A 25,772-nucleotide genomic window follows, 5' to 3' on the forward strand; every position below is an offset into this window, starting at 1 on the left:
TATTCAAAGTCTTCATCGCCTTCCTCCTGCCTTCCAATTCACCATCAAACAAATGTGCAAAACTACCTTTTGCACATAAAATCAATTGGTGCAGATAATTTAATTAGTATATATTCTGATTCATAGATCGAATGCTCCGGCATCTAACATATCTATAATTCAGGAAGCTGAGTGGAAGCTAGGGTCCTTCCTGTAGAATTTTAATTAAGAGACTCAAAGAAGTCAATTAGCTAGCTAGCTAGTGCAATATCTCCAGTGAATGATATTCTAACTATACATCTAGTTAGATAAAAAGCTGAATTAGTTGATAAAGTTACTTGATCGTACGTGTATAATCATCTTAGACTTAGTTACCAAAGAGAAATTAATTAGAAAAGCTAAACATATATAGAAAGTTACCCCCAAAAAACACAGATCAGCAAGAGGAGCTAGCTGCATTGCATCTTCATGCATACATATGCCCAAACATATGCTCTATTGCAATGCCAAAAACTTGCATTGTGCATGTATTTACAAGCTTAAAATAGATATTAACTAACTATTAATTGCATTCGATCGGTCTAATTGAAGGTAGTAGCTGCGATATTATATCGATCGAGCTGATGCATGCATATAGTGCTGATAAGCTATGATGAGGTTGAAGGTGTCGTCGTCGGAGGCATTTGGACGCCGGCCACGTAGAAGCGACCGGAGACAGAGTCTTGGGTGGTGTAATAGACAACGCCAGGGCTCATGTGGTTGTGAGTGCCGTCGTAGGTGGTGATCACGTAGCTGGGATCGTCTCTGTCTCTTTCCACTCTCTTCTTCACGCAGCATCCCTCTGTAGAGCACCTGTAGTAGTTCCTGCATATGTATCTCGCATTAGAATTATGATGGCAATGCGAATGGATATATCATGTTGAGTACAAATTAAATGAGGAGGGTAATTATTAGTAATGATGCAATTTTAGGTGTTTGTTATGAATATGAGATCCATAGTTTAATTAAAATTAGCATATATTGAGTAGAAGGAATCCAGGAAAAGCAGAAGGCTCTGAGGAAGAGGAGTAGAATTAAGAAGAAAAGACGGTGACGAATTACATGGTGGAGCTAGAGGATCTAACCCGAGCTAATTGTGCTTGAAATTAAACAGGGTAAAGTGTCTTATGATGGAGAAGAAGTAGCAGTAATGGTTAATTCGGGATGGAGAAGAAGTGGTGGCAGTGCTCCGATCCATCGAGATAGAGAAGAAAAGTAACTCGATCGAGAGGAAGGATGGATGAGTTAAAGGCTCAAGAGTTTAACAGGTTAAAGGCTTAAGATATTTATGAAGAAAATGCATTAAATTAAATATATAAACCTGGGATTTGGGCTGTTTTTGACCGATTTCTTGCCGTACTTTCTCCACTTAAACCCGTCGTCAGGCACCTCCACCTCTGACTTCATTCGGAAAGCGATCCTAGAGGTTTCTCCCCTTCTTGCAACTCCTCCCATTTGGTTGCTACTGTTCCTATTTACATATCCACAATGAATCAGCAACTCCCCCCTTTTTAAACCATATACTGAAGAAGAAGAAGAAGAAGAAGAAGAAGAAGTATTGATTAATTAATGCGGACCTTACCCTGCAACAATTTCGGTGTTAATGGTCAAATTGGCTGGCGGCGGCTGATTCAAACTGCCAAACTGAAACTGATCTTGAACTGGGCCATGAGCTGCTGGCGTCGCCATGGCAACTGCTTCTAAACCTCCAAAGGCCGCGGACGCCGTCGTCGTCGAAGACTGCGGCGGCACCACGAACTCCGGATGATCGAACATGAAGTACTCAGAGAAATCTTGAGAGGCCAGATCAACGTCGTCGAGAAGCTGCACTGATGTTGGGTTACTGGCCGTAGTAGTAGTAGTGGTCGCAGCAGAGGAAGGGGAAGAGCTACTGCCGCCATGGCTTTGGGTCTGGGAAGTGTTGGCGGGAAAGCTATAAGCCATACTAGCGTAATTACTATTGTTGGGGGTGGCATGCAACAATGCATGAACTCGTGATCCTACTGCCGCCATGATATCCAAACTATGCGCCTGCTTATATATATTTATAGCTAGTGACGCCGGCCCATAGTTGCAGAAAGGAAATTAAAATTTTGAAGATGGAAGAAGATGCCTACCTCCCTCCTCCTACCCCCAAATAATTATAAATGGAATTTAAATTAAAATTCGATATGATCTTTAACTACAATTCTGCTTCCCACCGAGCTTCGTGAAACGTAGCTTCCCCTGAGCTGCCTCGTTTAAATCGGAACTTTCCCCGTTGTTACTTATAAATGGATACATGTGCATATATATATAGATGGGATGCGATTTCAACTGAGTATATATATATATATATATATATATATATAGATTCTAACGGATTCGGTACAAAGTACTTGTAAGGGGTAACTTGTGGTAGGCATCTCAACGTATGCCATCTGTCAGTTTTATGTCCACCGATGTATAATTGGAAATTAAGTCTCTGTTTGTACGTTGACGAATGGTTTGGTTAAGGAGAATGGTAAAAGGGTGCTTGTTCGTTGAATATATGGCTTCTAGATGAATTACATTAATTATATTATAAGGAATAAAATAAGTGATCGGCGAACTGAGAATTTCAATTTCCTGTTGCGGTGCTGAAATCTCATAGTAATAATTAATACGGTGGTAAAATCCACTCCACAGTGAAAGACGAATGACATCGAAACTTTCTTCCTTGTTAGTCTTTTCATGGCAAGAGTCGAATCTGCAAAAACTAGCAAATACCAAAGGGCTAATGCGTGCAGGATCGGAGTTACTTCGACGAAACCACTTCGATGTCTAAATTATCATAGTATTTCGAAGAAAGGAAACAAAGTAATACAAGAGATTGAGTTAAAAAATTCGTTTGATCGGAGCATATGTTTGATTTTTATAAGTATGATGTACATGTGGAGATGGAGGTAGAGAAGAGAACATTAGGGAGTCAAAAGAGAGATGAGAGGATCATTCCCCATGTCTATTTACGTCCGGCTGAAATTGATTAATAAAATGCGACAGGTCAGATTGCTCGAGAAATCGAGAGATCAACAACTCAATTGATTGAGTTAGCTCGATAAGTTAGACTACTCCGACAGTCAGAGATCGATGACTCAATTGAACGATTCGACTCAACGGTTGATATGCTAAGTGAAATTTATATTAATCAAGTCTCGAATCATGTCATATGGCTCTTATGTGTGAATCCTTACTTGTTCTGCATCATCTAACTTAATGAATTTACGAGGGGATGAGATTTATGGTGAATTTAATTTCATGGGTTCCCAAATCCCAATAGAGTTTGTTCTGGAACGCAAGTCTTGTAGATGGCCCAGCTCTTTCAGAATTAAATATTATCACTTGATATTTATTTAATCGACCAGAAGCGGCCGTCTAAAATATATAGGAGTTTGACCTTGACCTGAACCGTTAAGGATCCCTCCACATGATATCATCCTACGATGCAGCTCTCCAAATAAATTCCTTTTTTCATTCTGTTATTTACATAGGTAATTGGGTGTGTCAAGTCTAGTCTAGATGCATGCACTAGGTGAACTAGACATCTTGGATATTGGATATTGGTCATTGGATAGATAAAGCGCTGGCAATGAGATGACAAGATGGCCACGTTGAGCAAACAAAGTAAATTGATAATTTGTATCTCTTTGAAAGTGAAAAAAAAAAAATTAGACCAATCAGTTAAGTGGATTAGATGAGAAAGCCATAAAAATAGACTAATTGAGAAGGAGAGCTGTTAGCTGGAGGAGCAAATCGAGTGATTAATGGGCCAACAACATATTGAGCGTGCTTGATGGATAATGATGTCCTCTTCTGTAATAATCAATTGTAACTTTTCGATTTACCGATCGTATATGATTATTAGAGTGACAAATTCCACTTTTTATTACAATGCTTGATGGATCATGTGTCTTGAGTAAACTAGACAAACTGAGTTATTTAAAATATGATAAGACCAAACTAGCTAATCCAATCAAATAAATATGATAAAATAAAATACATAGAACGGATCGGATAAATTATCGAGAAGGCCTCAATCTTTAACTTATCCTATATTGGATGGATTTGTCTTGACTTTTAGCTGACTAGGTCAAGGCTTGGAACTGTCGAGTGAAAAAGGAAAACTGCATTAGCCAAATATGTATTTATATACTTGTTAGATGGAATCATTAATTAATTGTGATAATTAAGTAGCAATTTATAGTAATATGATTAGTTGGTGTGCTGTCTCAAGTCTCAACCAAGCCAAGTTAGATGGAACCATATGCTGACATGATCAATTTAGTCAGATTGTGATACTCAGTGGGCGACCTAGCTAGCTGACGGATAAGGGCTGATAGGCTGGGTTCAGATTGAGACAAGATCTATGTATATAGGAACAACAACAACGAAAAGAAAAAAGGAGAGAGAGAGAGAGAAAACAGAATTCGAGTATAACATGAGTTCAATGAAGCTTCCACGTAGGCAGTGTTTTTGCCGGACACAACACGCCCCCCCCTCTTTTCTGGCATAATCAATGGCGTGGACAAGCACAGAAGCTATACACCAGTCTTCTGGAGAGTCAGACGTTGACTCTTGTTTGGTTTACATGCTACTTGCGATGGCAACCAGTTTTTAGACTTCTCTAAAAAAATAAAAATAAAAATAATTATGGACAACATCACATGGGGAAAATATTAGGATAGCACTCATCCAATATCAGAAAAACAGAAGAGACTAGTCTAGTAAAAGGGTATAGGAAAAAAATCAATATAAAGCATAAGTGAGCAAGATTCAGACATATATTTGATCCATTTGGGTACCTAAATTAGTCCAAATATCGCCAACTATTTAGACTTATTAACATCTCCGAAACTGACCAACAAGTAAACTAGTATCCAAATCTGACCCGTTCAAATTGGGTAAACTCAGATTATTAGGAACTATAGCCACCCCTAAATTGCCGTTGCATCTCTGTTAGCGTAACAAGAGTTGCTTGGTAGGTAAAACTCAAAAGAGACAAATGATGCCACTGCCATGTGGATTAATTGAGGTGGACAATTTGTTGGTCTGTAACAAGCGAAACCACGGGGAACGTGCGGCTGCCGGCTACAAGCACTGCTACAGCACTCCCGTTCGTTAGGAAATGGGATCAAATAGCTACACGGAACAAATTCAATGCGGGAATGGGAAAGGCAGAAATGGACGTCACCTTTGTTAAAAAGGAAGCAGTACAGTGCAGAGGGTGTGAAAGGAACAGGATGCAACTAAACGTGAAGATAAGTAAAACGTCTTCCAAGAAAGTTCCCACCTGCAACGTGGAAATATCTCGACTGGTGCCACTGCAACTCTGTAGCGGAGCTTATAAATCTTCAGGTTAAGCAAGGGCTTTTGTTTTGTTGGCCCCTCCACATCTGAACCCACCCAGCGTTGTAGCGTTTGGAGGTCGTTCTTCAGCATCTGATGATGTTTACTACATCACTGTTTACAAGATGACTCTAATCCGATCTTGTACTGCATACAACTCAGACTGCCATTAATCCACATCTATGCTAACTAATAATAAGAAGGTGAGTTTTCAAAGGAAAAGCTAAAAACAAGCAGATACTCGACCGATGTTAGATCCAACCCAACTGTCTGTACAAACTCCCAAGTGTGACCACATTTCAACCAAGGCTTCCTTCTAACAATAACTAGGTGAATTTTCAAAGAATGAGCAAAAACAAGGAGACGCTCAACAAATGTTAGATCCAACCCAACAGTCAGTACAAATTCCTAAGTGCATGTGACCACATTTCAACCGATGCTTCTTTCTAATGTTGTCATCCCGTCCCTGAGGCAATAATACCACAGTAGGACATCCAAATTGTTATCTAGACATCTGCGATTCAATCCCCAACTACAACGTATTTATAGAAATTTTCTTCCAAATGAAGAACGCAATCAAAGGATGGGAAATTTCCGTAGAACCGGACCAATCATCCCAGAGATAGTCAATGAAACTAACTAAAATTTATCAATTTTTTTCTTTCTAATGTTGTCTACGTGAGTGAATAATGAGCGAAATGAAAGGAACAGTAGTGGGGAAGATAGTAAGATGAGAGTTCTTTGTTTTTGTCTGCTAGAAGAGAGAATTGAAATGATTTGGTTATTCGCAGGCTATACAAGGCTAAACAAGTGTTATCGTTAGGGAGATCTTCTACATCTCCCCCACCTTAAAAATATACGTAAACAATCAGAAGTGGCATTTTACTTTTGAGCAACAAGAGAGGATAACTATTTATATGGTCTTACACAAGAATAAAACATATAAGAAAAATCATTTTGAAAAGTGATAAACTAAACCAACAGGCACAGAATTGGCGTCCACAAGACCAACAGATATTCCTACTTTCGGTTGTTATACCAAATGCTGTTGCAAACATGGTATAACCCAAAAGATTGTCTTGTTGGTTGCTCATCTCTTCGCTTACCAGACTACCCAAACTGTTTGGCCACAAAATTCAAAATAGATCAAATGCTAAAAAAGTACGCACAGTTTACCGATTACGTCTACAAAACGTAAGGTAACAGGAAAAAAAAATTTAAAAAAAAACTTCAATTAATCAACAGACCAAGAGAATCCACGCAAGTGTATCTGCAGCAGCTACCCTAACAAGCACATCCACTTCTTTGGTCGGATTGGGATGGAGGTTCTGGAATGGTCTGGAAGTATCTGAAATTTTTTTGAAAAACATAATGTTTTAAAATTGAATACAATAATATACCAAGTTTAGTTACACAGACACATGAATGAACTAAATTGCAAATATCTGCTTTCGGAAGTGACATGGATCAGTAAAGCAATAGCCACGGGTGTTAAGGAAGCCAAGCAGACTAATTCCTGATCTACATCCGAGACAAATTAGATATTAAGGAAAATTTGGCACTTGCATTCTGTTGTAAATTCCTCCTGAACTATTTGTTTATCTCATTTTCTTTTTTTTATTTCATTATATTCCCTTCCTAATCTCATTTCAATTTTATATCATTCCAGTCTACCGTACCGAACACACCTTTACGAGAAAAAAAATGCCCCCTTTCACGTGTTATTTGCATAAAGAGGGATGCATTTAAAGACTTTTCCTGTTAGGACATATTCTAAGAATGGGATTGCATGTGGAATATTTTATATGAAACAAACTAGTATAAGCGCAAACATGAAAACAAAAAACAAGATGAGATGCAGTTATATAAAATAAATAGAACCCTTAAAAAAATTATCTACATGGACAAAACTTACATATCCTGATCACGATCATGTTGCAGTGCAAGTTGAGCAACACGAAGAAAAGCATCATCAACATTGTAATCCTCTTTCGCGGAGGTTTCAAAGTAAGGTATATTGCCCCTAGAAGCACACCACTCTATTGCTTTCTTTTCAGAGACCTTCATGATTATCGACAAAAAAATATATTGAATTCAGAGAAATGAAATCAAATTGAAGAACTACGTTTTGCACAACTGTACCACTCTACTGTTTCCGCCATCTAAATCCATCTTGTTACCAAGCAAAATGAATGGAAATGTTGAGGGATCTGAAGGGCTAGCCTGCAAAATCACATTTGTAAGATAGAAATTGGAGGTAGGCCGTCAAAACTTATTCATCTAAATTAGATAACTGCGCTCTGTCAAGCAATGTTGAATTAACAAGCAAGTTTTAGCTGTCAGCTATGACACCACAGGTAAACTGTTAAGATGTCAGCAATGCCAAGCCTACTGTCAAAATGTGGTAAGCCAATTCATGGCTTGATATATATTTGATCTTCCATGCACAAAACCAAACTGATTTAAAAAAAAAAATTATTCACAACACATTCTTGTCTCAGTCACCATGTTGTGTTTTATGGTAAAACTCATCAACATAACCTATCTATTATTAGAACTATATTGGAGAAGAACTTTGCAAATTGGCACCAGAAAAGTTTGATGAAATCCAACAGGCACCAAAAACAACTCCTTAACTTCAAATAAATATTTTTGCTTAAGGTCTTTGTTTGAAGATCTATAACATTTTCATATCTACTCACTTAGGAGATCCAGCTCTTCTTAGGGGAGGATAATGATAATTTTTAAAAAAATATATATAGAATATTCTCACTTATGTAAAAAGGGTAGTCCAATGCACGAAACTCTTGCCAATGCAGGATCCTGAGAAAGGATCTATCATACAGTCTTATTTTGCATTGCAAGAGACTATTTTCGCGACTCGAATCTGTAACCATCAAGTCACACGGCAATAATTTTACCATTGCGCCAAGGCTCCCCTTCATTGCTCACTTCCTTATGTAATCGCCTAAAAGATCCTTGAATGTACCTATATATTCCTATTTCTATAGCACAAAAAGGTAATTTTATAAATGCCTTAAGCATTAGAAAAGATAAATTGAATTTATGGATTGTAGCAACTTTCGGCAGTCACAGTTAGTATAGTAGATGGATCACTTTTCAAAGAGATTGTAACCAGATAAGTAAAAATTTTAAAGAGAAATGATACACTACATGAAAATGCAGCATGAAAACCCAACATGATACACTACACTACATGGATATGAGACCCAAGTCTGTAGTGTATCATGCTAGGTTTTCATGCTGCGTTTTCATGTAGTGTATCATTTCTCAATTTTAAAAGACCTAACTCTCAACTTTGTTTGTTTAGTGCTTCAATTAAAGTGCAATTTACTATCACTTAATCAGTTAGTAGACTCACTGATCACAATTGTGTCACTAAACTTTTTCTGATTTCTTGTGTATTTTAGGTCTTAGATTCGAGGAAGATGATTAACAATGTTAAAGAATACTTAAGACTCAATCTACTTTAGGAAATACAACAACAACAACCAAACTCTTATCACACTAAGTGGAGTTAATTATATGGATCCTATTACGCCATTAGACTCGATCTCTACTATATCATTCTCTATATTTAAAAGAATTTTATCCAATTTTATGTTGCTACCCAATTCTTCTATGGTCTCTCTCTTTCTCGATTAATATATGTATTTGTCACAGTCTCATATCACCTAACAAGGGTGTTTATTGATCGCTTAAGTACATATTCATATCATCTTAAACACATCTTTCAAAGTTTTTCCTCAATAGGTGCTACCTCGACATTTTCTCTAATATTCTCATTTTTTATCATGTCCATCCTTATATTCGCTTATCCACCTTAACATCCTTATCTTTGTTCGTGTGCTCGTTTCATAGCCTAACATTCAACTTCATATAACATAACAAATCTAACTACCATTTTATAGAATTTCCCTTTAAGTTTTGAAGTTACCTTATGATTACAAAAAACACTTAACGTCCTTCTCTATTTCAACCATTGTACTTGTGGATGCTGGTTCTCACAGCTTCATCCAATCAACAACAAAGGCTATTGAATCACTTGGATGGAAGGCAGCGCATAAATCCACCATCAAAATCACGGGAGCAGAAATATCTCTCATAAGGAAGGATAACACTGACCAAGTCCAACAGCTACTAGTCGATTTTATCAATTTGGTGTCAGATGATCAGGTGACCACCTAACACTACTCAAAATTCGAGAATGAGTTTTTTCAACTTGGGATGACTAATGCAGGAAGATCCAAAGATTTTATTACTATTTTCGATATTTTGAATTTTTTTTTAGTATTTAGAGTATTTTTTAGTCATTTCTATCTTTTATAATTTAGGATTTTGAGCCCGTTTAAGGTTTCTAAGATTATGAGTCTGTTAAGATTTTTTTTCCTTTTCTATTAGGATTTTGAGTCTATTTAAATAATTATTTAGTTAATGTTTAAGGTGAAGTTTTTAGATTAATAATATTTTTCGACAGTGCCGTTTATTTTCCTATCTCTTGGTATTCTTCCGAATTAACAGGTTTTAGAAGATTGATTTCGAATTCGCAGTCAATCAACAGAATCAATACAGTCTACAAGATAATTGTTATCCCACCGGCGTCACCTAGATATTCCCCACACTTCATCAAATCCAGCCAATCCTCAAATAGAAATTGTCCCTACTCACCAAAATAAACTCATAGTCCCATACTTTGACTCACCTGCAGAAATGTCTGAACCTCTAAATACTTCTTTTCCACACATGTCCTCTTCTCTATATGTTATTCAACCAAACAAAATCCCAAGTCTTTCTAGCCTTTATTCCTCATTAATCAATTCGAAAACAACAATGACCTCATCACCTATACTAGGAGGGGAAAGAATCAAAGGGAGATAGAGCACTAAGTACTCCTTGAGCAGAGCCAAGAATTGAAACCAGACTTGAGAACAAAAGATCCATAAGGTAACTCTAATCTGAGTCTTTTAAAGACGGTGATCTTCCTATGCAAAAAGAAATGGTGTTAGAGAATGCACAAAACTTCCCATGGATAACTATGTGCCATATGAGGGACTATCTAATAAGTACAAAGGCTTTTGTGGTACAGGTTCCTAAATCCATACAAGAAGCTATCACAATAGTGATATAGAAGGCTGTTCTTGAAGAAGAAATGTGAGCACTAGAGAAGAATGGAACAAGGAAGCTCACTAAGCTACCACCTTGAAAGTGTCTTGTAGATTACAATGGGTCTTCATAATTAAATACAAAGAAGATGGAAGTGTTAAGGCTTAACTCATTGCAAAAGGATTCACACAATCTTGTGGAATCGATTATGAAGAAGCTTTCACTCCTATAGCCAAATTGAACACGGTTCGAGAAGTATTTCTAGGTGCAAATTTAAAGTGACTACTTCATCAATTAGATGTCCAGAACGCTTTCCTCAATGAAGTCCTGCCGATAGAAGTTTGCATAAGTATCCCTCTTGGATTTGAGTCACAAGCTAAGATCAACAAACTTCATAGGTTGAAACGATTATTATATCGACTCAAACAATCTGCAAGAGCTTGGTTTGACAAATTTGCAAGAGTAGTCAAGCAATGTGGTTATCTACAATGTCAGACGAATAACACCTTTGTTAAATGTTCACCTCAAAAGGAGAATAGCCATCCTTATTGTCTACATGGAAGACATTATTCTACCAAGAGATCTTATGCAAGAGAGAAACACACCCAAGAGCCAAGTGCCAAAGAATTCGAAATAAAAAATTTGGAAAGCCTCAGGTATTTTCTTGGAATGGAAATAGCTCGGTCAAATGCAAGAATCTGAGTCTCTCAAGAAAAATATATCCTAGACCTTTTAAAAGAAACAGAAATGCTTGGATGATCAAACTAGGAACCAAAGAAGACTATAATAAAGGCAGATATCACAGACTCATGAGCAAACTCATATACTTATCCCACACAAGACTCGCACCTGACATTGGCTATTTGGTTAGTATGGTGAGTCAATTCATGATTAATCCAAATGAAGAGAATATGGAAGCAGTCTATAAGATCCTGGTGTATTTAAAACTAATACCAGAAAAGGACTTATATTTCAGAAAAATCAACAAACAAAAGCATTAAAATATACAGAAATGCTTGGATGATCAAACTAGGAACCAAAGAAGACTATAATAAAGGCAGATATCACAGACTCGTGAGCAAACTCATATACTTATCCCACACAAGACTCGCACCTGACATTGGCTATTTGGTTAGTATGGTGAGTCAATTCATGATTAATCCAAATGAAGAGAATATGGAAGCAGTCTATAAGATCCTGGTGTATTTAAAACTAATACCAGAAAAGGGCTTATATTTCAGAAAATCAACAAACAAAAGCATTAAAATATACAAAATTAGAATAAAAAATGCCAAGTTAGGCTAGAAAGACAAAAAGATAATACTATGGACCTGATTAAGAAATTCATCATGCCAGTTATCAAGAGTGTCAAATGATCTTCGGACATTAACATCATAGACCAAGACGCAGCAGTCAGCTCCTCTGTAGAATGCAACACCAAGACTCTGGAATCTTTCTTGTCCTGCAGTATCCCAGATCTAAACCACAAAATGATGCACAATTCAAACACAAAATGTAGGAACGAATAAGAAGCCTGCAGATGGTTCGTTCAATTTCGAACTCACCTGCAAGGTAACGAGTCTGTCGTCAACTAGAATTTCCTTGGTGACAAAATCAGCGCCAATGGTGGCCTTATACTGCTGCGTGAACTTCTTGTGCACATATCTAATCGTGAGGTTTAAGAGACCACTAAATGCAGATAGAAGACTGCAAACCAATTAGGCCATGAAGAAATTGCTCGATAACGTAAACACCTTAAATCCGAGATCAGAAACTCGCGTAGCTCTGGTTTGTAGTGAAATAACAACGGGAGTGCAATTCTAGGTAATTGACATTTCATGTTTGCGAAAACAAAGACAAATAAATGAAAGAAAAAAAAACAGTCCAGATCAGTAATTATCAAATGTAAGGGAAACCTCAGATTTACAGAGATGATAAACAAAGAGGATGATGAAGGATACTGGTTCATCAGCGACGTCTTTCCAACACTACACATCAAAACAAATAGACCAAATAAGAGTCAGACAATTGCTAAAGGAGACAGCCAAAACCTAGGAACCCAAACGGAGGGATCCAAGGTAACAAGGCGAGATCAAGATGGAGGGAGGGAACAAGGAGGAGGAATCCCTTACCCGCTGTCGCCGAGAACGATAACCTTGAGCAAAGTTCGCCTCCTGGTCGACATGGCCGAAGATGGATTCGCCTAAAACCAGGCAAACAGGAGTGGATCAGAGAAGGGGGGAAATGGCTATGGAATCACATTAATGGGATGGATCAGTGAACCGGCCATTGATTGCAATTGCGGAGCTATTATTTCTCGAGGATTCCGTGGAGGAACGTGAGCTGAGGGAGGGCGCGCCGACCAAAAGTGGTGCCCGAAACAGCGTGGCTCGTCGTTTTCTCCTTCAATCGATCGCCGTTGATCTCGATAATGATTATATATACAGAGCATGGCTGTAACGGAACGGGGATGCCACTAACTCCGCCGCAGGAGTGGAAGACGGTTCAGGAAATCTGGACCGTTGGGAATGGGCGCAACGCATGGTGATCTCCGTTTGGATCTGAAACGGAGGCTGGATGGTTGAGCCCCTCCCCCTGGCCCCTGGGAATGGGCTGAGACAGTTGGGATATAAAAGTAGCAGCGATGAGTCACGCCTATGGATGCTGACGAATCAGCCAACACCGACATCACGATCTGCCTTTTGGAACCAATTAATAGGATATTCGTGAGTACCCAAGTCGATTTCGGATACTCAAATTATGTGCAATAATGAGGTTCGAATTTACTTAAAGTTACATATTCACGTGATCATAAACCGATTTTTCAACCCAACCGATTAGGTAAGTGAGTTGGATTCAGATACTTGATTATCTTAATAATCATGTCTGAAATCGCGATAGTCATGAATTGTGACAGTGATCATTCTTTTAACCCCAACAAATTAAGTATTCATGCATACCCAATCCAATTTGTTTAAGTTTGTTTAAAATTATAAATATCCATCTTATTTTACAAGTACACAGATTTATATGCGCTGGCTACTTATTCATTATTTTAAATGCATATTTAATTGGTTACTTATTCATTATTTACTAGATTCAAATTTAAATATCATTCAAACGACAGTTTTTGACCAATATGAAATACAGTTGCATCATTTCCTAAAGTTGTCCAAAAGATGTAGATGAATATTAAGTAGCGTTAAAATATTAAAATAGGACCAAACAATATAACAAAACCAAACTCGATTCAAAACACAATTAATATAAATAAATTTGAAAATAATACCACAATCTAAATATAAAAGTGAAAGATAAGAATTATCTTCTTTTTTTATTTTTTAAAAAAAGAATTAATATATACTTATAAAGTTATTCTATAAAAATACTAAATTAATTTATTGAATTATTTTGTAATTTTATATTCACACTAATGGCAGGATACAAGACTAATTGCGACCACTAATGCATCAGTTCAATAATAGTCAAACTGGCAAGAAACTTATATCTTATCACGTAAAATCAATGTTGATATTGCCATTCAACTAAAAGGTTACCCAGTTCATGTGATGCACACAAAAGATTAAAAAGATAACAAAATTCTTGCATGGCTCTACCTAAATGGAGCTTGTCTTTGCTCTTAGCTAGCGTCACTATTCCAATTTTCGATCAAAAATTTGCTTCAATCCATGCTTTCATCGGTTCTGCAACTCCTTCAAGGCACAGCCAAAGTATTTGTCAAACACATAGCGCGGCTCAAAGATGAAACAGGAGATGACATCCCTCAGAGTAATAACGCCAACGATTTCACCCTCCTCTTCTTCAACCACATAAATCCTTTGAACAGATTTTGATGCTAGACTATCAATAACACTTCCAAGAGAAGCATTCGGTGAACAAGTCACTGGTTGTTCTGCAACTGACTCTAAGTTCTTCAGGAAATCCATCACAGTTAAATGCCTGAAAACACATCAAGATCAATGAGCCAGAAAACTGGTGCTATAGCCAATATCAAAGCAAGAATGGATTATGGATCCGGGGATACTATATTTTCTGAGTTTCACCAAGAACATAATCACTGAAGCATGATGTGATTTTCCCCCTTTTATCCAATTTTAATATGGTGAAGTTGCAATGCAATATTAAGTTGTTTTAACAGGCTATAATCAAACATAATTAGAATGCTCTCTGACTAACAAAATGAAGGCCCACCAAATCTCTACAAGTATAGTTCAGTATTTTAGTACCCTAAATTAGTGAGCAAGTCAGGCTTCAGCAGCAAAACCCTGATGTCTCGAATGCTAAGGCTGCCAATGATTTTGCGTCTGGAACCCTGAATGACAGGGAGGCCACCAATGTGGTTCTCCTTCATTCTTTTGAAGGCTTCTAAAACCAGATTGTCTCCTTTTATGCTGATAACCTTAAAATGAGAATTCAATACAAATTTCAGAAGTTGATCTTCTTCCAATGAAGATAATATAACAGAGGAAAACAAGTCTGAGCAGAAACTACGGTGAACTTGAAGACCTCATCAGCAAACATTTCCTTATTTAGATGTAGTGGATGCAAGCAAGCATGTGAGACTAAACAAATGCATGTAGTATCCTGTAGAATTTTATGGCTCATATTGTCACCGAAGCATCTTCTGAATGCCTACACTAGCAACTTTTTGTCATCAATCAATGGTACATTCAGAATATTTGAATGAGTTTACTGGGCAGAACTATTTAAATCACAGATGCAGCTTGTGACATATCTCCCGGTACACAAGTATGAGAATATTTATTTTTTGATCCACTTGGTCCTCAAAGTAAATATTTATTCAACCTGTTCCAGCAAACTAAAAAAAGGCACTTTTTGTGGGTATAATGCAAGTATTCAGAAGGAAAACAAATGATTTATTTAAATTGTATATATAACAACTTATCTTGGAGATTTCATGGGTGAATGACAAAGAAGCTCAACAGATAGAAAGTTAGCAGGAGGATGGAACTGAACCTCCACTACACATTACTAGTTACAAAAGGCAAGGAAAGTTGTTAAGAAGTAATTCCTTGTGTGTAGCAGAAAGTTTGTGACGGATGGTTATACATGGTGTGATGAATAATTTAACTAGGCACAAGTAAAAAGCTTCAACATAGTTACAGGTCTAGCTTTGATTCCATATTGAACTGGGAAAAAGGACATCCTATCCTAAAATGACTAGTCATTTTGAGAGAGGACATCATTCTAATATATAGATGGACCACCATTCTTATCCATGTGAGATTAATGACTTTACAACATCATAGCTTGAACATGCTTCCTCATACACATTACTTAGACGTATGGGCTTAAATCTAATACCATGTTGGATTGAGGTATACCCTATTCCATTTTAAAACGACTAGTCATTTAGGAAGAGGCTTCCCTTTTAATATATATAGACATAATGCACCAATGTACCTGCCCATATGAGATTAATGGGAACAGAGCACCCAAACTTCAACATACAAAGTGGAAACGTATAAAATGCCCCAACCAATCAGAAATGTATGCACTAATTGTATATAATTTTGTTGGCAAATAAAGTGAACAAAATATGGTTACAAATTCTTGTAAGTTTTAACTGTGATGTTATACTAAGTTAACCATAATGTCATCAAATTAGTACCTGCAATTTCAATTACTTTAACAATAATATATATACTGCAATAATTCACAAGGCTTTTGCAAGTAACCTCTTCAGATGACATAAAAGGAAGTCCAAGGTCAGAAAGGGAATATGCAGCAATGCAGTCAAACCAGTCCCTCCCTCCACATTGCTGGAGACCTCGTACAACTGCTGTCTGTGTGATGAAATTCTTAACATGTGACTTGCCAGATTCAACAACTGGAATACTTCTTAATCTATACTTTGATAGCAGCAGCATGACAATGAGCATGGAACTCTCAAGTCCAACAGGGAGGAATGGTGACCATCGGTATGACTCCATGATTGATTTAACCTAGGAACATAAAATGCAATGAGCAAATCATTTAATATCTAGTATAAGAATATAACAGAGTGCTTACTGTTGTAGAGCTAAAAGGTTCCTCTCGAAGGACTTTGTAGAAATTATCTCCTAAGTGTTGATCAACTGACAGAGAATCTTTCCCTGTGCCCTTCTCAATGGCAGCACCACCACCAACAGCTGCACCTACTGCACTGGTTAACCCAGAAACTGCTGCTGAACCAGTTGCACCAAGAGCTGCAGTTCCAATTGGACCAGCTGCACCTTCCCCAACTCCTGTAGTTGTTGCTGAACCTGCAGATAGAGCAATGGCTGCAAGCTCCGCGTTCTCTAGAACCCAGAGAATGACTGCAGCATAATCAATAATTCCAATGTATCTATCCCCCCAATTGGTGCTACTCTCTCCATCATCATGTCTGATAACAGGAGCAGTCATTATATTGTGTTCTGAAAGAATCCTTACTGCTTCAACAATTGGTGTATCTCCTGGTATCTCAATTACTGTAAAAGAGGTGTGCAATTTAATGCTATTCAGTGATAAATATACTTATTTTTATATCAGCACTTAGAGAACATGCATCCGAAGTACCTTTTTAAAAGAAAAAAAAAATACAATGTAATAAATTACCTTTAAAGTACACAATCAGAAGCAATTTCTTAAAAGGATAGAAGAAGAAATAGAGGAACTTGAATCTGCATGTTAGATACAAGAGTTGAACTTGGAAGGTCTGATAAAATGAGGAAATTTACCTTTGCCTCCAGGAACTTCTGGAAATGATGAAACAGGAATCCCTGCAAATGCAGAAGTCAGGCATTCTTGCAAAGAATGTGGCAATTTCTTTTTAGACTGGATAGCATCAAAATACGCATCACAGCTTGGAAGTCTAGAGCTTGTTTCAGGAGGAGCCATTTCCAAGATTGCAATGCTTACTCTCCACTAACAACAATAAAGGAAAGCTAGATCAGAGTAAAGTATGGTACCTCTAAATCTTGACTGAAATGGTCTATAAATGGGCAGACAAGTGGCGAAATCAGTATTTTTTTTCTCAGGCTAGGCATTAAATAAATACTAGAAAAATATTTCAACATAAAATACCACTATTACATATTTGAATTTGTATAAATATAAAGAAAGCGAAGTTCTGAATGAAATAGATACGATCCTAAAAGTTCAGGATATATTAATTAACCCTACAATCACAATGAGGAGCTTTATGAGAAAACCAAAAAAACATAAATGAAGCAGAAAAAACACAGGAATTATGACGGAAAAATAAATAAAGGGAGCAATTCAGAAGATTACTCAAAGCTTAAAGCATAGACATGGTTCCATGAACCATCTTCGACTACAACATTTATTGATCTCTACAAGGGCACTGTAAATGCATTACCAAAACATAATGCATTAGTATAATATTTGAGTGAAGCTCAACGAGATAATAGAATTAAAATATGTACTGCATCATTCTTTGACTCATAAGACTCAGTTTTATCTAACAAAGGAAAATGTAATACTTTTGGTTTGTCAATAAGTGAAATAAAACCACTCTCAGCTTCTCCCATTTTGCATTTGATCTTTCTCTTAATCTATGAAGCATGAACTAGTTTGAGAAGCTCATAAACATGTTATATTTAGTAATCCATTGGACAATGAAATAACCTTCCTACGAACAAACTCTATGAAGTATGGCAGTTCAAAAACCAAATCATTCGTAAAAATGAGAATAAATTGTGGATACGGTTGAATAATACCTATAACAGTTGTGTTATTGGTCCTAATGGTTTGAGGTTATCTACATGGATATAATGGTAACGAGAAGAGGGCAAGTTGAGACAAACAAAGAACAGAGTCATAAATGAAAGCTAACGACCTCGATTTGCTTGTTCAGCTCAAGGAAGAGCTTGGAAAGGACGATGTTGTAAAGCTTGTCCAAGTTTTACCAGCGACGCGGGGACACAGCAACCTCGACCTGAGGGGTGGCAACGGCGAGTTCGGGAAATGGGGTAAGGGCAGACAGACCTAATAATTTTATGGGTTTTTATAAAAACGCCCTCTTTTTTTTTTTTGACTGATTATTAAAATAAATAAGTATTCTCAGGAAAAACTATGTTGGATGTACGATAAAGCTCAAATATATGTTTTTTTATTTAATTAAAATATAAATAAATAAAGGGATTTTATAATTTAAAAGATTTATTGATGTAAGTCACGTTCGTTTTATTTTTTAAATTAATTTTGTTTATTATTTTTAAATTTTATTTAATTTTTATTTAGTTTTATTCCTAAAATAGAAGCGGTTGAGAAAATGATTAACAAAAAAAATAAAATCAATAAAAAAACAAAATTTAAAAAAAATAATTTGATTGTTGACGAAAGTTACCTATTTAACAATTAAGATAACAATGTTATCCTCCATAGAATAATTTATAAACATCTCCAATCCACTAATTATATAGTTTGGTCCACTAAAACAAATACAAATAGTCATGTGAATTAATGGCCCAAAAAGTTCAATCCTTGTATAATTGATTGAAAGTTATTCTAAATCTTATTCAATTAACTAAAACTCAAATAGAAAAGTATTTTTTTTCACAAATAAAAAAATTTGTTGGATATTGAGTCTTAAAAGATCAATACGATTTTATAAAAAATTGAAGTGTCATCAATCAATGAAAGTCGAAATTGGCTTCAAAATTGAAATCTACGTTTCGCGTAGATAAATCTATACTATTAATTTGTTCAAAACTGATTAAGGATGAATGAGAAATTAATTGTTCAAAGTTAGTCCAGAATAGCATGATTTGTTAATTAATGCTATAAAAGAAAGTATATGAGTAATAGTCCCACATCGGTAAATTTCATGAACTTCCCTTCTTTATTTATGTTGTTATGTTAATGAAATTAACATAAAAAGTCCATATGTTCTCTTCTCACGGGTGAGCAAGTGCTTGCACTTATAAGCCCGTGGCCTGCCATGCACGCATGAGCACAATGGACGTTTTGTTGGCGCACTTTGCACTTATGCATCATCGTGAAAAGCTTAAATTGATGCTCTAGATGATGTGACAATGCCTACGTGGCACTCAGGTGAGGTTCACATGTGACGTAATAGTGACTCACCAAAAAGTATCCTAGGTCCCTCAAGATCTGAAGTATCAAATCGAATGGATCATTGGATTCAGATCTGACACCTAATAATAAAAGGGGATCTGAAAGGTTATAATCCTCCAGATCTAACGGATGAGATTAAAGGGTAATCTGAAATGTTACAACTCTTTACCTTTGTTTAGGGGGTTGTCAATAAATTTGAATATAAGTGATTCATGTTGTTGTATATCAAAGACCATGTTGTACTAGAGACAATAAGTTCATAGCTAGGTTCTTTGCGCGCTGCTATATGCGTAATTTAGTATAGAAACTTAACGATCATAATATATAAGTTTAGATTCACAATCATAATAATATCTCACAGTGGCTCACCAAAAAGTATCCTAGGTCCCTCCAGATAACTCAACCTTCTGGTCTATTGAGATTTATTTATAAATAATTAAATTTACTCAGAGATTCTAATTTCACTCAAGATTAAATTTTTTTTTGTTAGTTATGACTAAAAATTACTGTTCCTTTGTTAAACACTCTTTACCTTTGTTTAGGAGGTTGTCAATAAATTTGAATATAAGTGATTCATGTTGTTGTATATCAAAGACCATGTTGTACTAGAGACAATAAGTTCATCATCCGAAAGAGGAAAGGTTCTTTGCGCGCTGCTATGCGCTATATAATTTAGTATAGAAACTTAACGATCATAATATATAAGTTTAGATTCACAATCATAATAATATCTCCCAACCTATAATATTTTGGAAGTTTTAAATCATGTTTTTTTTTAAATTTAAAATCAGAGTATATGACATTCTAAATTATAATTTTTGATAGAAAATTTATAATTATAGTAGATAGTAAATTTATTGTTTCATAATTTATGCATTACAGATAGATTAGAGTGGTCTTTCATAAGCACCCTTGTATAGGATATAGGATAGAGTGGGTTCTATAGTGGGGCCGATCGTGTGGAACCGTTGGGTGGTAGATTTTATTGTAGAAGAGTGGGTTCCATAGACAATGGTACGACAGACACGAGGACAAAAAGAAAAGAGACATCAATCAAATCAAATTTCAAATACGGAAACCAAAAGTTTGTCTTATTCTTTATTGATAGAACCATCTTTCATAAACATTTGTTCACAAGATAATAATTAAAAGGGGTACAAAACACTAGGGTATCACATATCTAAGAACAGAGAGATAAAACAGACACGGAACCCAACATTTGTCCTCTCCTACACCACTAAGCACTTGTGCATATAGTTGGCGTACATAGATGACATCTCTCCTTTCTTCTTGTCCTCATTGCCCCAAACAACCACCAGAAAGTTAAGAGATATTGTTCCTGAAGCAGAAACGTAATATACAACCAAAAGACCAATGAACTCCAAGCCCAATAGTTTACCTGCGTTTGAGCGTTTCGCATAAAAAAAAATTAATTTTCTCTGTCTTCGAACGTCCATCAATATATAAGGAAAAGAATATTGTTCTTTAGTTCAGAAAATGACTCGTTTCAAATAGGCTAGGGAAGTCCTTTTAACTTCCATCTCAAGCTAGAGATGGAAGCATACTATTAGACATTAGAAAATTAGTTAATTTTTCTGAGAATTGATATAGATTAGACTTTTTTGCATCTAGTTTTGTTTTCAAAACATGCGCTTTGGAAATAAAAGATTCTGAGCTTGAGAGATTTGGGCGACATTAATAATTTGTTTACATTTTCATTGTGCAATTATTTCTTGCCAAATTGACCTCAGAAAATATATTATTTCTTTACTTTTCTGATACTTTAAATTCTTTCAAAATAATACATGAAAAATTGATCGTCGCGCTTTTAATTCTTTCAAAAATATTCCAAAATTGACTATTTATCTACTTTCATATAGCATCTTTATGAACAAACGCCAAAGTTTTACTATTATGATAATCCTTCAGGCAAAAGTTTTACTATTTATTTTTCTGTGTTCCGTTGACTGACACCCACCGACAAGTTGTAACCGTCTGCTGTTTCTGTTTCGTATGCTCCAATCGGATAGTGACACGTAAGGCCGTACGTATACTAGTAATTCTCGTGGGACCCACTAAAGAAACCGAAGCCAATCAAATTATTCCCAATTAATGAGCGAAAGATGGAATGACATACACCGTTTTCTATGTGAACCAATGAAAAGTCGACGCGTTGTCAAGACACCTCCGTGATTTTGCAAGATATAAGCTCTGAGACAGAGAACTCATAGCCATACCCTGTCGGGTTGAACAGCTGATCCTACTTCTTATCCGTCATCATGTTAGAATGTCCCCGCGGAACCAATTTGGTGTTCGTGAACCTCTCTGAGGGTTTATATGAGCTCGTGGCCTCGATGACGCCTCGTATCTACGGCGCTCAGTTGTAACTCAGGTCTTGTGTGGATTCGTAGAAGAAGAAGGTAAGGGGAGATCTCCTGCTCTTATTCTTTTCCATTTCTCTCTGTTCTGTACTAAAAAGGTTTTTTGTCTACCATTTGAACATGAACTCTGAATATTTGGTTGTGCTTGCTTTATCAATCCAATTTGGCATGGTAGGACGAAACCTCAGCACATATCTTTTGGAGAATTATATACTTCTCTAACAAGCGGAACTTTAGTTGATGAACTACGACATTTATACCCTTATTAACCCTGAATACATAGCAAAACTCTCCTAGTGTTTGATGCTGCTTATCCTTATCTCCTAATAATATATATATCCCCTTGGAATTTCTCAAAATAATTCTGGTAATTTTGAGATTTCATTAGCATAATTTTATAAGTTTTCTGCACTGATTTTTGTGAACATCAACAAATAGCCCGGACTCATGGGTTGTATGTTGTGAAGTTCCACGTCCAGAGTAGAGGCATTTGATTTATAGTTATGTTCTTCAACACCTTCTTTGTGAAATGCTTGGCCCTTCCTTATGTCAAGATTATTGTTCATTTTATTATATAATTTGACTTTGTCAAGGAAAATATTAAATAATGAAAACATTGTTTCCAAAAGCAACGCCCACTTTTCAATTAAAAGTCTCAACTTGTTTATAAATAACTAATTCTTTTTGTAGAATGTATATCCTGATTATGTTGTGTAATATTTATCACTTAGTTTGAGGCTTTTTGGCCATGTAATCTCTAATCTGTAAGATTTATCAAACTTCTCATTAGCACCTAGATAAAATTTCAGAAAAAATAGTGGATTAGGGGGGAAAATACTACTAAAGATAGGAGTTACACTTTTCTTTGTTAGATTCTTTTAGAAGGATGGTTGTGAAGTCCGTTTAATTTGTTTGCATATGTAGTCTTTGCAAGATGATAGTTTTCCAGTAAACATATTCCTATTAATCTATGCCAAAGATTATACCTTAGTTTTCAGAATATATTTGCCTCTCTTGAAATGTTTTGCCTATAATAGTTTGTAGTATAATGACACAGATTAGCAGGGAGTTTCTTTCTAAACTGTTGACACGAGTGGCTTCTTGTTTGTTTGCTTCCTATATATCTCAATACAAAACTTAAATATTCTCTTTTAATAAAGATTGATTTTTGAATATTTTCAGTTGTAAGAGGTTAATCCATGGTTCATGTGCTGTATTACATCATTGTCATGTTGGCAAGTCCTGTTATGGCCTTTTATGAAATTTCAGAGCACTCCTTTGAACTAATACACAATTATCATATTAGGGGATTAATCCATGGGTCAGGCACTTTGCTGCGTGATAGTAGACCAGTCTACTGTTGCAGTTAAGGAATCCTTTGGAAAGTTCGAGGATGTCCTTGATCCAGGATGTCATTGTTTGCCTTGGTTTCTTGGAAAGAAAATAGCTGGCCGGCTGTCACTGAGGTTGCAACAGTTGGATGTTAAATGTGAAACTAAAACAAAGGTTTTCTCTCTAGCTTGTTAATATTTCTTGTTTGTTCTTCAAAGTATGTCATGCCATAGAATCATTTAGTATTTCATTGGTAAGTCTTGTGAAGAATTGGCCATGTAAAAATCAGCCTTTATTTCTTGTGTTGATCCGCTAAACTGGTCCTATTTGCTACTTTTACCGACATTCCATTTTGCTCTCTTTTTATAAAAATGTCGACACCTTATGTTACCTTAGTAACGTGAAGAACTGACCAACTCATTTTCTGTTATTTATGTTACTATTCTTCACGCTTGTTCAAGAATAGCATGGAACAAAACAATCAGTCACAGGTTTCATGATGAACTTTTGCTCTGATGGGAGGTTATTTTTGCAGCCGGCATTATGAATATATTCTCCTTGTTGCAGTCTTATTCCATCCATTTCTTCATTTCATTTTTTTAGTTCTTTCTTTTCTTAAATTGGACCAAGATGTTCGTTGACTAATAAAAATCATGTATGAGACTGATAAGCAATTATTTTGCTGCATCCATGAAGGTGAACATCATTTCTTTATAATTTCAGGACAATGTTTTTGTAAATGTCGTTGCATCAGTACAGTACCGTGCACTGGCTGAGAAAGCAAATGATGCATTTTACAAGCTGAGCAATACAAGATCTCAAATACAGGCTTATGTTTTTGATGGTATGAATAAGACTACACTATGCTTATCATTGTGCATGAGAAATTGCTTTAAAAAAAAGATTTAATGAATAATGCATTGTCTTTTATTCTTTAGAAGCATCCTATCTGCTTAATTCACTTAAAGAATTCACCAGTCAGAATCTCATATATTAGTTGTGCAACTAGAATTTTGGCAAACACACTATATGCAACATTATTTGTACCATGTGTAGTAAAATATAAATCATGGAAATGCTTAAATGTTTATTATGCCTATTTGATATTCATAACTACTACTTATTCATTTTGTATAGAGAGAAAAGATTGCTTTTTCTTCCACTTTAAGTTCGTGAAAACATAAATTCTGGCGTGAAAACATGATGTTGGGTAGGTCTCCCTTTCTTAAAAAAAACATTTTTTTTTCTTTTTGCAATTTTCCCTTCATACTTAGAAAACGAGCTTCTCGGCCACATGCTCAAAATTCCTGTCAGTTGGCTTCCAAGTTTCACTAAGTTAATTAACTAATGGTAATGCAATGGCCACATTACAGACAATTTAGTTTGTTCTGCTTAAACTAGTAAATTTTTGTTACCTGTCTCAGCTTCGGGTACAATATTGTTGTTTCTCATTGTAACATAATACCATGTTTGTTATGCTAAAAATTGCTTCTCATTATATGAATCATTGTTTTCTGGTGCTCATAGTGATCAGAGCTAGTGTCCCGAAACTTAACCTGGATGATGCTTTCGAGCAAAAGAATGATATTGCAAAATCAGTGGAAAACGAACTCGAGAAGGCTATGTCGGCTTATGGATTTGAAATTGTTCAGACTCTCATTGTCGATATCGAGCCGGATGTACATGTCAAACGAGCAATGAATGAAATCAATGCTGGTATTTGCTCTTGATTTTTATGAAATACGAAAACTAAAAGGATCCATCTTTTATCATATATTAGGAGTCAAGTTCTTTCATCCTGCAGCTGCAAGGTTAAGGATGGCGGCAAATGAAAAGGCCGAGGCTGAGAAGATCATCCAAATCAAGCGGGCAGAAGGTGAGGCCGAAGCCAAGTACTTGGCGGGGTTAGGCATTGCTCGTCAACGCCAAGCAATCGTGGACGGACTCAGAGATAGTGTGCTGGGCTTCTCAGTTAATGTGCCAGGTACCACAGCTAAAGATGTGATGGATATGGTCCTAGTCACACAGTACTTCGACACAATGAAGGAGATCGGTGCTAACTCAAAATCTTCAGCTGTTTTTATACCTCATGGACCTGGTGCTGTTCGTGATGTTGCCGGCCAAATTCGTGATGGATTGCTTCAAGCAGCTAGTCACGATGCAACTCCGGTCTAGTCACAATTAAATGCTGCTGCTTTTGTGTGTGGTTAGATGACGAGAATGTTTGCAGTTATCAAGGACAATTGTGATTCAGATAAAATACTAGAAATGTCGTGTATTTAGCTATCGTTCCTCTCTGTTTATGCATATGATCTTAGTGCTAAATTATGATCATTTTGTGCATCTTGAGGTTTTTTGCTGTGCCTAAAAATGGATAGTATTTGCGTAGAAGTGATCCAAGAGATGCATTCATTCCATTTGTTCTTTTGATACTGTCAAAATGAACCA

At 36.1% G+C, this 25,772-nt stretch overlaps 4 protein-coding genes across 5 annotated transcripts; 1 reads left to right on the forward strand and 3 right to left on the reverse strand.

The window, feature by feature from the left end:
• Positions 1-408: 408 nt before the first annotated feature.
• LOC141836548 (uncharacterized) lies at positions 409-2,031 on the reverse strand. Its single transcript, XM_074724061.1, has 3 exons — positions 1,601-2,031; positions 1,340-1,489; positions 409-843 (listed from the first exon to the last, which is right to left on the reverse strand). Exons 1-3 carry the CDS (start codon positions 2,029-2,031, stop codon positions 627-629), a joined length of 798 nt encoding a protein of 265 aa, XP_074580162.1. The 3' UTR covers positions 409-626.
• Positions 2,032-6,323: 4,292 nt separating this feature from the next.
• On the reverse strand, positions 6,324-12,901 carry LOC141836613 (ras-related protein Rab7-like). The gene is made up of 8 exons (XM_074724117.1): positions 12,794-12,901; positions 12,639-12,709; positions 12,468-12,494; positions 12,072-12,171; positions 11,838-11,984; positions 7,525-7,605; positions 7,298-7,443; positions 6,324-6,730 (listed from the first exon to the last, which is right to left on the reverse strand). The coding sequence occupies exons 1-8, from the start codon at positions 12,794-12,796 to the stop codon at positions 6,667-6,669; spliced, it is 639 nt and encodes a 212-aa protein (XP_074580218.1). The 5' UTR covers positions 12,797-12,901; the 3' UTR covers positions 6,324-6,666.
• Positions 12,902-13,988: 1,087 nt separating this feature from the next.
• LOC141836611 (SNF1-related protein kinase regulatory subunit gamma-1-like) lies at positions 13,989-18,495 on the reverse strand. Of its 2 annotated transcripts, XM_074724115.1 has the most exons (7): positions 18,371-18,495; positions 17,803-17,875; positions 17,250-17,436; positions 16,561-17,000; positions 16,227-16,493; positions 14,754-14,926; positions 13,989-14,466 (listed from the first exon to the last, which is right to left on the reverse strand). In XM_074724115.1, exons 3-7 carry the CDS (start codon positions 17,407-17,409, stop codon positions 14,202-14,204), a joined length of 1,305 nt encoding a protein of 434 aa, XP_074580216.1. In that variant the 5' UTR covers positions 17,410-17,436; positions 17,803-17,875; positions 18,371-18,495; the 3' UTR covers positions 13,989-14,201. The 2 variants fall into 2 exon arrangements, with proteins under 2 accessions (XP_074580216.1, XP_074580215.1); XM_074724114.1 differs by lacking the exon at positions 17,803-17,875.
• Positions 18,496-21,927: 3,432 nt separating this feature from the next.
• On the forward strand, positions 21,928-25,672 carry LOC141835846 (hypersensitive-induced response protein-like protein 1). Its single transcript, XM_074723227.1, has 5 exons — positions 21,928-22,031; positions 23,299-23,498; positions 24,048-24,168; positions 24,852-25,040; positions 25,129-25,672. The coding sequence occupies exons 2-5, from the start codon at positions 23,310-23,312 to the stop codon at positions 25,497-25,499; spliced, it is 870 nt and encodes a 289-aa protein (XP_074579328.1). The 5' UTR covers positions 21,928-22,031; positions 23,299-23,309; the 3' UTR covers positions 25,500-25,672.
• The last annotated feature ends 100 nt before the right edge of the window (positions 25,673-25,772 follow it).

This window comes from Curcuma longa, chromosome 10, assembly GCF_044706935.1.
Source record: "Curcuma longa cultivar G26 ecotype Majalengka, Jawa Barat chromosome 10, ITB_CL_G26_1.1, whole genome shotgun sequence".
Lineage (NCBI taxonomy): Eukaryota > Viridiplantae > Streptophyta > Magnoliopsida > Zingiberales > Zingiberaceae > Curcuma > Curcuma longa.